Source organism: Lycium ferocissimum, chromosome 10 (assembly GCF_029784015.1).
Source record: "Lycium ferocissimum isolate CSIRO_LF1 chromosome 10, AGI_CSIRO_Lferr_CH_V1, whole genome shotgun sequence".
NCBI lineage: Eukaryota > Viridiplantae > Streptophyta > Magnoliopsida > Solanales > Solanaceae > Lycium > Lycium ferocissimum.
In genome coordinates this window covers 39,667,756-39,681,155 of record NC_081351.1, presented here as the reverse complement: position 1 = coordinate 39,681,155, position 13,400 = coordinate 39,667,756, and the positions used below count along the sequence as shown (strand labels likewise).

Below are 13,400 nucleotides of genomic sequence, written 5' to 3'. Positions count from 1 at the left end.
TTTATTTTCCACCAACTATATATTGAGGGTCAAATCTGATGATTAGATAAACGCTGTAAAAGATAAAAGATCATTATTACAAGAAAAAGGTAAAGACAGAACAGAGAAGAAGTTTGCATTAAGAACTTACATCTTTTATGCATGCAACTTCTTTTCTTAGCAACTTCCAAAGCTACATTTAGTTCACACATTTAATGATCTCTCTCTCGAATTGAGTACAAGTTCATCAGCACGATTCATAGACTTCTTTGGAGATTCATTATGTGACCCTCATTTAAATATTTATGACCATCAAAGTCCACGTATTTCTCCTTGTGTATGTCTCCAGACCAATGTTCTCAGAGGCGTTTTCAGGCGAGCTCTAGGGTGGGGCGTACCAAAAATATTTCAGGGCGCAAATGAAAGACTTAGATCCATAGGGTGTACGCCCTAGAATTTGGGGAGTAAAGGCGTACGCCCTGGGCGTTAAGGCGTACGCCCCGGGCGTTAATTTAATTTTTATTGCTTTAAAAGTGTTTTTGCTATAGATTATGATTTTTATTATTGTTGTAATGATATTTATAATTTATGTTATCATGTTTTTATGTTGTAGTGATTTTCTTAAAAAAATATATATAAATAAAGAAAGCAACTCTCATAGAAAATAACACTGCCATAAATAGTTTTTTTAAGATGATTATGTCTGAATTAATATGATAGAGATTTCACAAAGACTATATTCCTGAAGCAACTTCATCCATTTTTTTGTCATTGCTCTTACGCTTTTCGACCTTCTCCTTCTTTGAATATCAACAACTCTGCTGGGGTTCGAATCAGGAATATTAGGGGTGTTTTCACCCACTTTTTTATTACTTAAAATACCGAAAGGCAAAAATTAAAGATCAACAATTTGAGGAGCAAAAATTAAAGACCACCCCAAGATAGGGGCAATAGTGCGAATTGCCCTACTTGTTTCATTTCATGAAGGAATTGCACGGCTTTCCCTTCAAATGGGTTGGTCTTTAATTTTGGGCTTTAAATGGGCTGATCTTCAATTTTTGTCCTTCAAAATCAAAATTATATCTAGCGTAGTATAAGTTCTTTAAGAACACGGAATATAACTTGTGAAATATTATGATACGAAAATATAAATTCATGTCCGCGAAAAAGTTATTTATCTCAAGGTGCAAAATTAAAGACCAGCACAAAGAGCAGAAGTCCAAATGACCCTCATTTCATCACTCTGTTGGGCTTATTTAGTTCTTGAGCTGAAATATGAGGGCTATATTCATCAATTCACTTAATATTTTACTCAAAAAAAAAAAAAAAAAAAAAAAAAAAAAAACCCCGTTTAAAACTGCTCCCAAGCTCACATTCGTGAAGCATGCATGGCCTACGTAGATTCATTACTCTCAAAATGCACTTCCTTTTCACAACTCAAACAACTCCAAGCACATCTCATAACCACCGGCATATTCCAATTCTACACATCCCGCTCCAAATTCCTCGATTTCTGCGCCATCTCTCCCTTCGGCAACCTCCTTTACGCCGCCCACATCTTCCGCCACATCACTTCTCCTTGCAAAAACGAATACAACGCCATCATTCGCGGCCTTGCCCAAAGCCACAAACCCATTGATGCCATCACATTTTATATCTCTATGGCACGTGACTCTTGTATGCCTGATGCTCTTACTTGTTCCTTTACGCTTAAAGCTTGTGCACGTGCATTGGCCCGTATCGAAACCCCACAAATCCATGCTCAGGTGATACGATTTGGGTTTAGTGCAGATGTTTTGTTGAGGACGACTTTGCTGGATGCATACTCGAAATGTGGTGATTTAAGGGATGCGTGCAAGGTGTTTGATGAAATGTGTGTGAGAGATATCGCGAGTTGGAACGCGTTGATTGCTGGGTTAGCTCAAGGGAATAGACCAACTGAAGCTTTGTTGCTTTTTAAGAAAATGAGAGAGGAAAATGTTAATATGGAGCCGAATGAGGTTACTGTGCTTGGTGCTCTTTCTGCTTGTTCGCAGTTGGGGGCGAATAAAGAAGGGGGACGTGTTCACGATTATATTAAAAGTAAGAATCTTGATGGAAATGTGATTGTTTGTAATGCTGTTATTGATATGTATGGGAAATGTGGTATTCTTGGAAGAGCTTATGAGGTGTTTAATGAGATGAAATGCTTGAGGACTCGTGTCACGTGGAATACTATGATTATGGCACTCGCGATGTATGGAGATGGAGAGCAAGCACTTGAGCTTTTTGAGAGAATGGGGCGAGCTGGGATTGAGGCGGATAGTGTGAGTTACTTAGCTGCCATATGTGCTTGTAACCATGCAGGGATGGTTGAGGAAGGAATGAAATTGTTTGATGCCATGGATAGATATGGAGTGAGTAAGAATGTAAAGCATTATGGTAGTATGGTGGACTTGTTGGGAAGGGCTGGGAGGTTGGATGAAGCTTACAAAATTGTTCAGTCAATGCCTACAGTTCCTGATGCAGTTTTATGGCAAACTCTGTTAGGGGCTTCCAAGACTTATGGAAATGTGGAAATGGCAGAGATAGCGTCCAAGAAGCTAGTTGAAATGGGATCAGATCATTGTGGGGATTTCGTGTTGCTATCCAATCTTTATGCAGCACAAGGGAGGTGGCACGATGTGAGAAGAGTAAGGGAGGCGATGAAAGGTCAGGATGTAAAGAAGGTACCAGGTTTTAGCTATATTGAGGTTGGTGGAACGATATACAAGTTTATGAATGGTGATAAGAACAATCCGAAGTGGGAGGAGATTTATTGGAAACTTGACGAGGTCTTGTTAAGGATTAGGGAATACGGGTATGTGGCCGAAACTAATTATGTGTTTCATGATATTGGAACGGAGGAGAAGGAGAATGCACTGTGTTACCATAGTGAGAAGCTGGCAGTGTCTTTTGGTTTGATTAGTACACCTGATGGAACTTGTATAAGTGTGAATAAGAATCTTAGAATATGTGGGGATTGCCATGTTGTGATTAAGCTCATATCAAAGATATACAAGCGGGAGATTATTGTGAGGGACAGGACTCGTTTCCACAGATTTAAAGATGGGACTTGTTCTTGTAAAGAATATTGGTGAGGTTGATCCAAATGTTTATGTAATTCGACGTGGCACAGAAAATCATATGTATAACTGAAAGGGCTGACCTTGTGCACAAAGTGCTATCCGAGTTTGACAGATAGGGGAGAATGGATGTGTGCCGTATGCAGCATTACTTGGCATTTCCGCAAAGAGACTGTGGAAGTCGCGACTTACAGGTCACTAAAGGAGCAACTCTACCATTATAACAGAGCTTGCACTCACAAGAGATATGATTCATTTTCAAAAATCTGAAGCAAGGAGCTTCTTCCTCTTGCAGAAATTTGTGTTGAGGAATCTGTTTTGTATAATGTCATGAAAAGAGGAGTTTTACAGAAAATTAACTTTCACCTTTCTTTTGCTGTTGATTCAATTACTATTGGCACTACATGTGCGCGCTAGTCAATAAACAAGTCGAACTAACCTGTTCTCTTTTGATTAAGCAAATATAATGGTGTTGCAAAGCAGCAAAATTTTGAATCTTTGATTGGTGCGACGGGCAGCAAAATTTTGACTTTTTGATTGGTGCTAAGGCAGGCCCCATGAGTAGTCGATCAAATGAGAGTTCGTCAACGAAGGGTTTATTAGACTAATAAAGTGGTGATAACTAAAGAACTAAAGATAAAAGTTTATAACTGGTATGTCAAAAAGGCTTCTAATAAATAGCACAAGGGTGATTGAAATAACTCCAGAGACCATGAAATTTTACACTACATAGTTTTAACAATTTTAATTACATGATCTTGATTTCTTGTAACTCACAACTCTCGAATACCAATACAAAATCAACCTGCTGAAGTATAAGCAAGTTGCAATAGTTGAAGTAATACTGCACAAAGTAAGAGCTCAGAAACAATAGGCTTACAAATCATCAAGAGGTTAGACAAAAATTAAGAATAAACAGGGTCAACTGAAAAGAAAGGAATGAACATTTCTACTTTCTGCAGCACACTTTCAAGTCTTGATGAATGTAGACCTTCCAAGTCAACTGCTAGAGTGAACAACCTCAACTGGTAGCTATCCCTACAAAAGACATGTTGATTCATACAGAGACTAATGATAAAAACCAACTAATCTTTCATCAGTCGCGCCTCAAATCCACCCTCAGGCCTTTTTACAAGTCTGTATGGCATGTATGTTCCAAGAAGTTTGTCCCATATTGGAAAGAACGGCTGAGAATAATTGAACTTTGTGCCTTGGAGCTGATGATGAATGTCATGGTAAGCAGTGTTATTTTGGAAAAACAAATGGAAGATATTACCAGGCAGCCAGAGTCCACAATGATCATCAACCGTTTTGACCACAGCAAAGCAGAAAAAGATGACAGCAGTACGTGCAGTCATTCCGGCAACAAGAAATGAAAGAGCACCACCAAAGGTATCCAAGAGGAGACCTTCAAGTGGGTGGTTATAAAGGGCACCAATCGCGTAAGGCACAACCAACCGATGATGCTGGGAGTGAACATGGCGGTATAAAAACTTGTTCTGATGCATGTAGCGATGCACAAAGTACTGCCAGGTATCCATGACCAGCATCGCTATAATGATCTGCACAATCTGAACAGGAATTGAGGGCTGGACTACATTTTCTGATACAGTTACCTTACATGTTAACTGCAATAGAAAACCAGAAACTTGAGTCAGTTATTGTCTAGAAATTTCAAAAGCTAATCAATATCATAAAGAAACAGGCATATGCAGCTTGTACTGGAAACTGATACTTCCTCTTCCATTTTAAGTGTCAAAATCTTTACTCTAAATGAAATTGAACTTCAGATAACCTTATTACACAACCTCAAAATTTTCTCTCACTCAGCACTATAAGACCCAAGCAACATTTTTTCATGCTAGCTAGCAGCTTTTCCCCTCTAACTTGATAGAGAATGGGACTAGCCTCCAAGAGTAAATAGCTCAGTACAAGCATTAAACAACATTATACACCCTCGAAAAGAAAGCACTAAACAGCCATGTTTGTTAAGACGAGAGGATCATTTTCCACAACAAAAGAAATCTAAATCAGCAAAAAAAAAAAAAAATTACCGCTAGAGGGATATGATTATAAAAATTGCAGACCGATCACAGCTCTAATAATCACTTAGAAGTGTTATACAACTATCACAGAGTAACTAAAATTCGACTGATAAGAAGTTGTGACAACAAAGATGTGATTTGAATCACAAGAACCTTTTTCCTTTTATTTTTTTGGGAATGCTTGAATCACAGGAAATATTTTATGGCTGCCGAAAAATATGGTACCCCACCCCCCAATCCGCCACCCTCCAGTGTTATTAAATGAAAAGCACAAGGTTAGCAAATTTATGCAACTGAAACTGCTCCTAGATTGTTTGATTCCTGGTCATTCCACAGTAATCTCAAAATCTATGTTGCTCGGACTCTTGAAAGATGAGGATAAGATGAATGAAGTAATCCACGACCTGAGGTCAATCTAAACACGGGAAAAGGTGTGATAATCACAAACAGGCCAATAGCCTCAATAACCTCAATAACTTGGGAGGTAACCTCCAAGTCTCAAAGTCACCAGGTGGAATTTGATTTTGAATTCTTACCACCTAATATATAAACAAAAAAGAATGAAAAAGGAAAATGGAAGAGAGGAGAATGCAACTTTAGGCAAACTCACAATATTAGATCATGAGACAAGAACTCATTTCGCTGACAGTCGATGAGCAAAATAAACATTTGCAGAAATCTCTAAAAGTCCAACATGTAAGTAAATGAACTTCAAGAACTATTCTGTTTAGTTAGTCCCTGTTAGATCGTTAACCATTTGTCACACAATTTCCCGCCGATCTATCCATAATAAATGATCATAGAGACGTCAAGTCATATAGATGACATCCTTGGAACTATCTATATGTCAAGCAAATACAACTGTACCAGAAAAAGTTTCAAATGTTACATTAATAGCCCAACACCCTATATTGGAGGACACAGATAATTCCAGTCTCAACTCCCAACAATTTAGGTCAATACTTCATTTTTGTTGATAGGTCATAGGTGAAGACTTTTGATGGCTATAAACTCCACAAAGACAAAAGATGACTGCCTTTATCCTATGATCCTGTTAGCTAATGGAACTTCTTGGGCAAAAACCTTGATAACTGCATTAAAAATAATTAATTCAGATAAAGAATAAGCAGGAGGATTTGAAAAAGGACAAATTCCCAACCCTTATTTAAATAAGGCCAAATACATCGATGACCCCTTAAACTTGTCCAGATTTTTCATTAGACACCTAAGTAAAACCTACGACCAGTTGAACACCTAATTTATGCTACATGTATTTGGCCTTCAACTTAACTTGAATTCAATAAGAGGATTCTCTTTGTGTTGACAGGACATCATATGATCCAACGCATTGTGGGGCATAGTTGATAGAAATTCAATGTAAAGACTCAAAAAGTTGTTTGTGGGGTTTTCTTTTAAGTCTTTTTCTTTAAATCTCTCACATTGTTGGCAAGTGTATTGAGAATTTTTCTGAATAAGAAGGAAAAACCTCAATTCACTTTCCAACCATGTGAAAGAAAGTTAACGAAAAGACTTAAAGAAAACACCTACAATAGTGAATTGAGATTTTTGAATGTGGAAACATTCAAAAAGAATTGAATGTTTCCATTTAATTTCTATCAACTTTCCCCCTACAATACGTTGAATGGCAAGTTGTCCTAATCAACACAAAGAACCCACAAGTAAGGAATCACAAATCATGAACTGCACTGCATTTATTCTACCGCTTCAAGAAGCTCTTGTTTAATTTATGGATGTTATTTGTAATCGCCTAAAATTTCTAAACTTTGTTATTTTATTTCAAAATTTTAATTTTAGGAATTTGGCAAAATCTTACTTCATCACTCTATAAGAAAATAAACTCAACGTGTATGTATGAAATAGTAATTTTGGAGACCTCATCTTAGGTTTGACTTCTTAACACTAATCTTGTTTGTGAATTTACGATATTACACTTACATATTACAATTATTGTAAAGGGAGCAAGTGTAATATCATAACTACAAGAAATGCTAGTGTTCCAAAGCCAAACATAAGGGGAGATCTTTGAAATTATAGGCAAGTGCAAAAACATAAATTAAAAAAAAAAAAAAATGAGACTACAGTCATGAAAAGATGTAGCATTAATAGATGACTTGACCCAAAGTTAAGTTTCAAAGAAGAAACCATAGCCTGAGGTATATGTATGTAGTTGCTTCAGTGAGCTCTCTTTCATCAAAAAAAATTGACTAAAACTCCCTCCATTCTTCCATATATTCTCATCAAAACTCTCATCATGAATACTCTATTTGTTCAAGGAGAATCATCTACATCTTCCCTCTTCTCTTATGATGTATTTATGAGTTTCAGAGGCGAAGACACCCGAAAACTTCACCGGTCATCTTTACTCCCAACTGCGTCAAGTCGGGATTAATAACTTCATAATAATTTTAATATAAACTTTGCTAGGTCTTAGGATGAAGGAAATAAAGCAGAATGAGTTTGATGAAGCTGAATGGTGTGAAGAAGAAAAAGGTGCATCATTTGCCATGTCAGCATCTTGTGTTTAATAGGTACAATTTGAGCATGGATTAAGTGTTCAATAGGTTATAGGTTTAGCTAAAGTATCGAATGAAAAATTCGAACAAGTTTAAGGGGGCGTCTATGTATTTGGCGTATAAATAAAATGGTGATTGATGACCACACATACTGATAGGCCTCTTCTGAAATGTCATGTCATTCCAGGCTTACCAAATTCAAGAAATACTAGAACAAGCCGTTAGCATGGGGAATTAAAAAGTTAAAAACAGATAAAGGAAAAAGATATATTTCAAAGACAGCCCTTATTTCTTTTTGGTGCACCCATTAGATTTTTGTTTGTATAGAGGATTCAGTGTCTTTCATAGAAAACCATCTCTTTTTGTAGTTGTTTTCTACCTTTTTGATATACCTCTTGTATACGGGCTTTGCCCATGTTTTAATGAAATAGATTTACCTTATCAAAGAAGGTGCATTTTGGCCATCTTCGAAGGGGGGATAAAAGAAATTTAATGAGTTTTATTCTCTAAAAATGATAATGGTGGTGCCCGAACAAAATTTGCACCACTTGACTATTTCCTCAGGTACCTACTACCTCTTACCAGCAAAGGCACCGGGTATTTCTACCTAACAAAGCTTAGGCAAATGAAAGGAAATCACCTATTTGCTGGGATTTGGACGTTGCTCTCCCATGGTTTTCACCCACTTCATTAACCGCTAAGCCAGACACTCGGGTGAAAAAAGAAATTTAATTAGTTGACGAACACATTGTGGAGAATCTAGTGTTTATTCTTCCTTTGACTCATCTATGGATCTATGTTGCTTAGCATAGTATATGACCTAGAGCACAATCTGCTTGGTATAAACTAGCGCTCACACTGAAAGATGTTTGTAGGAGAAAGGGATCACCAGTTCATCATTCTTTAACCAGCACAATTTCTGACAGGAGAATAGGAAATCACTTCTTTGGAGCAAACAAATTCCTAATACATATGTGTTTTTTTCAATACTACAGGTCCGCAGATGCTATAACACCAATATGCAAGTTCATTCTCAGAACAGAACAGGACCAATATGAAAGTTGTGGCCTAACAGAGGGAGAAGGTATGGAAAAGCACATCCACATGGATAAATTATATTGGTGTTATTCAATGGCTACATTGAGGAAACCCAGGTGAGTAGCTACCCATTGAAAAAACATTTCTTGTTATTATAGTCGTCAGGGAAACAATATTGGCACCTCACATTTAATTTTAGGTTGATCAGCTCAGTAGTGACTAAAATCTAGCGAGACCTGAATTTTCTACATGATAAGGACATAGTGTCCTAAAAACTTTTGAAATTACAAATTCTGCAAGTTTTATTCTAAAAGCTTATAGTTCAATAAATGTATCAATGTATAAAAAATAGAAGCAACAAGCAAGGTCCAGTTTGTACAAGTAAATCTGGCATTTCAATAGTGACTGGCCAGACATTCCACAGCACCCGGATTTGGCAGATACAACAGTATGCTAGTATGCCAGACATCATATCTCCTACTTTGACCATTACGGGAGCAAGTGATCCTTCAGATAGTTTTCCTTTAAAATTCCAATAAGTAATGTGAGATGAAAAATCACTGTTTAGTGTCTAATCTCCTTGAAGCTCTTCCAAGTCCTCCAACTTTGAACCATTTCCATAAATTGGCGTACTTAAAACATATGAGGCATGATATTCAGTAAGACTAGAAAAGCTAATTAGCTCTTGATTTCACTTCCTCGTGCTTATAGTTATAGGTCAGGTCAAATACACAAATTGATTTAACTTCATCTATGAAATGTGTACAATCTAACATAACATTTTTTTATCTAACTCTCTTATGCTTGCACCACACCCGAATTTGAAACTTGTCCAACCCTTTGTTCATTAACTTGTTAGAAATACTTCATTCACTCTGGAGAATTTAACATAATGGTTAGTTTTGCCATGCTTTCAATGCTTTAATCTAGCTTCCCTCTCTCTGTCCCCTTCTATCAATTTCATGAGGAAAATGTTCTTAAAAGGGAATGTAGTCAATCCTTTGAACGGTCAAAGACTGTACTATTATGTGTATGATTGGGTGTGGAGGGGGACACAGCAAATTTGTCGATGGCCACCATTGGACCATCGTTATAGAACTTAACAATGCTTCCAGTGCAAAAGAATTGAAATTCAACATTCTTGCATTCATTAACTTGTTAAGAAACTACTTTCATCGTTTTTAATGCTTCATTTTGTCATGAGGATATGACATAATGGTTACCATGCTTTAGATATTCTTTTCCATACTTTCTTTCCTCCTTTCTGACTCCTTTTCTATCAATCAATTTCATGAGGAATGATATTCTTTGAAGGACCGTACCAAATATGGCGACATGCTTAGCATTTGAACACTAAGACTGTAATATAGGAAAGGATGGGGAAGTGAGCAAGCTGTCGATGGTCACTGTTGTCCAAAAAAGTTATCACTGCATAATGTAAGGCTGATTGGCATATTAAATAGAAGAATCCCGAATCTATGTCAAACAACCACTGAACTAAATAAAGCGAACCACATGAGAAGTCATGCAATAGTTAGTTATCCTCTGAAGTAAATAAATGCAAATGACAAGCTGGTTATAATTGGAAGTGCAGCAGCGATATAATATGAACAATTTGATATAAATAGCCTCAGCCGATGCATAAACTGCTCCCCGACTAGTCAGAGGTAGGAGGAGAGTAGGTATAACGTACACAGACTTCTCTTAGCATTTCTACAAAAGGGTTTCCGTTCCTCAAACGCGTGACCTACATGTCGTCAAAGGAGCACTCTACCTATCCATTCCCAGGCCTTACCCACCTAGTCACACAATTACCTATTTTATTTTTAATAACCGTGGTGTCCGGGCTAACTTGCACTCACCTCGACTTATTCCACGAGAGCTACCTCCCACCAGCATCAGGTAGCATCAGGTACCAGGTAACTCTGTCCACCAAGTCTTAGACAGATGGGAATCACCTAATGTATTTAGCAAAAATTACATCCAAACCATTCGGCCATCTAGTTTACAAAATATGTACACAATGGATAGATAGTGTATAGTTTATCACTAAATATGCATATACTATACATACCTATACACTACCTGTACAGCCGAAGTGTATAGGTAGTGTATACTTCGTCCATGTTTTGTAAACTAGATGGACGAAGGGTATATTTATGTAAGTTTCCCATGTTTTTATTTGAACCTGAGACCTCATGGTTCTCCTCCCACTTCATCGACCACTAGGCCACACCCTTTTGCACCACAGTATCTAATTAATCACAAAATTCCAAGCAAGACGGATAGACAGAACAAAAAACAGCTGAGGGATTTACCAAGAAGAGCAAGTGGGCAACAGTGGCCTGAAAAAACTGCTGAAGAAGAACCCCTTTAACAACAGAACCAAGTGGAACTACATTCTTGTCATCTTCTTCTTTCCTAGTATGAAGACGATAGTTATCCATTGGTGGCAATAGTTGATAAAACCCTGCATATAACCAATACACCACTATTGGTGCAAATGTCCCCATCACTTCATCACTCACATAACCTTCCCAAAACACCATTTTATTTTTTTCCCCTTTTAAAAAAATATAACCCCCCTTCCCTTTTCCCCTCAATCCAACACACTCTCAATTATGAATTTCCAGCTCAAGATCTACATATACAAGCACACATTACATATACCCTGAAACAAAAAACAACAACCCAATAAGTTCTTGAATAAAAAGATCAAATTTTTAGCCCCCCCAAATAGAAATTTGTGCTAAAGATAATGGTGGGTATGGGCAAAACTTACACAAATAATGATTGGAAATGTCTTTTTTGTGAATTCTTGAAAGAACAGATCTGGGGCATATTTATGTGTATATATGTGTTGTATATGAAGGGTTGAGTTGGGGTTAATGCAATGTTAGTGGTGACAGTTGTGAGATTTGGCTTCTTTATTTTTTATTTTATTTTTTTTTGAATTTATGATTCTGAGAGATTCGTTGGAAAAGGGAAAGGGATGACAAAGAAAAAGGGGCAAACAACAAAAATAGCTTGCTCTGCTATCTTTTGTTTCTTTCTTCTTCATTTTTAATTCTTTTTTTAGAAAAGAATATCTTAATTTTACTTGAGATTTTTTTAATGGTAAATGTAACATTTGACTTTTTAAGAGGTGATCATTTTCTTTTCTTTTATTAGAATTTTGAATCGATTGTAAAAGCATTGATTGCAGGGAGAACAGTGTATGTTGTGAGGAAAGTCACATGGGGCCATTTTATGAGTCAAGTCACCAGAATACTTGTGTCCGTACACCGTTACTGCAAAAAGATACATATCCTTGTGATAGTAGTATCATTACGGCTCGTTTGGTACGAGGAATAAGAATAAATAATCCTGAAATTATATTTGAGATGCGTTTATTTCATATTTGGTTAGGATAAAATCACGGTATAACTAATCTCGAGATTAGTTATTTCGGAATTATATTGTTATTTTATCTCTATGAGAGGGTGGAATAACTAATCCCAGGATAAGTTATCTTGGGATAACTTGTTTCCAACCAAACGACCCCTTAGTTTGTTTAATTTTATGAATTTTGCTAACTTAGTGCTCCCTTCGTCTCAAAGATTGTCTTAGTTTGACTAGATACGAAATTTAAAAAATAAAAGAATATTTTTAAAAGTGTGGTCCAAAACTATTTGTGCGCTTGTAAATTATTTCATAAAATTAAATTATTTCTAAATATAAAAATGTGTCAATCTTTTTTGGATAAACTAATAAGGAAAATAAGATAAATTTTTTTTTTTTGGGACAGAGGAAGTATATGAATAGATTAGCACACAAAAATGTGAATTTTATCCATTGAACGCCACTTAATTTTTGTAAGGTAGAAGTGTTAGTGAGTTTTGAGCTTATGTCTAAAGAATTAGGAGAAATGTCTGAAATGCCCTTAAACTAGTTGAAATGGAGTAATTTGTCCATTTGTTTTTGGCACAAAAATGTTTTATTGTAGTCAAATGGAGCAAATATATCCCTGAACTATGCAATTATGCCCTTCGTTCACGTATCTAGTCTATCGAGTTCGAGTGTTTAGGAAACGCATTTGTACTAAAGTGGAATTGTATATCTGGTCACAAGAATAATTAAAGTGTCTATCTGATGGTTCTTGCCAAGTTTAAGTGTCAAGCCATGTATTTTGCTTGAAAAAAGAGAACCTAATTCTTATGCATAAAAGAGGAATTGACAAAAAGATTCAAATGAAATTCTAGCTTTTACCCTTTGAGGAAGAGACTAATAAGTGACGCCCAGAGTTTTAGCTTAGAATAAAAGGCTAAATGCTAAACTGCTAAAGATATAGACATTTCCCATTTCACGTACTTGAATTTAACAATAAGAAAATTAACGTGCTTGCGATCAAAACGTATATTCCATCTAATAATAATTCGTGTGACACAGTTCAGATTTTGAGAGTCAAACCTGTTAAATTTAACCATGTCTTCGGACAAAGAATCTCTAAGTTTTTTGAGATGAAATTTTGTAATGAATCAGAGAAATAAGGAGAAATTAGGGATTTGAGACTCAATTTGGGGATTTAAATTCAATTTGGGGGATTCACAATATTAAGGAATAAGTGAAGGGGAGCCACATGGCAGGAAGTGAGTGGTCCAGCTATTTCATGCATCAGCACAACGAAGGGTCATGATTAGATCTCACTTAATGAGCTTCAA

The 13,400-nt window shown here is 36.4% G+C and overlaps 2 protein-coding genes across 2 annotated transcripts; one reads left to right on the top strand and one right to left on the bottom strand.

Moving 5' to 3' along the window:
* Positions 1 to 1,367: 1,367 nt before the first annotated feature.
* LOC132033817 (pentatricopeptide repeat-containing protein At1g34160) lies at positions 1,368 to 3,571 on the top strand. Its single transcript, XM_059423912.1, has one exon. The coding sequence runs from the start codon at positions 1,368 to 1,370 to the stop codon at positions 3,096 to 3,098; it is 1,731 nt and encodes a 576-aa protein (XP_059279895.1). The 3' UTR covers positions 3,099 to 3,571.
* Positions 3,572 to 3,775: 204 nt separating this feature from the next.
* Positions 3,776 to 11,721, bottom strand: LOC132033820 (very-long-chain aldehyde decarbonylase GL1-9-like). Its single transcript, XM_059423927.1, has 3 exons — positions 11,483 to 11,721; positions 11,019 to 11,371; positions 3,776 to 4,711 (listed from the first exon to the last, which is right to left on the bottom strand). Exons 2-3 carry the CDS (start codon positions 11,247 to 11,249, stop codon positions 4,169 to 4,171), a joined length of 774 nt encoding a protein of 257 aa, XP_059279910.1. The 5' UTR covers positions 11,250 to 11,371; positions 11,483 to 11,721; the 3' UTR covers positions 3,776 to 4,168.
* Between the last annotated feature and the right edge of the window lie 1,679 nt (positions 11,722 to 13,400).

What these genes read in the sequence shown, in the direction of transcription:
- LOC132033820 (XM_059423927.1), bottom strand. Translation starts at nt 11,249, where the DNA reads ATGGTGTTTTGGGAAGGTTATGTGAGTGATGAAGTGATGGGGACATTT. An exon ending in TTGCCCACTTGCTCTTCTTG is followed by an intron (nt 4,712 to 11,018) that starts GTAAATCCCTCA and finishes TTTCTATTGCAG; the next exon opens with TTAACATGTAAGGTAACTGT.
- LOC132033817 (XM_059423912.1), top strand. Translation starts at nt 1,368, where the DNA reads ATGGCCTACGTAGATTCATTACTCTCAAAATGCACTTCCTTTTCACAA.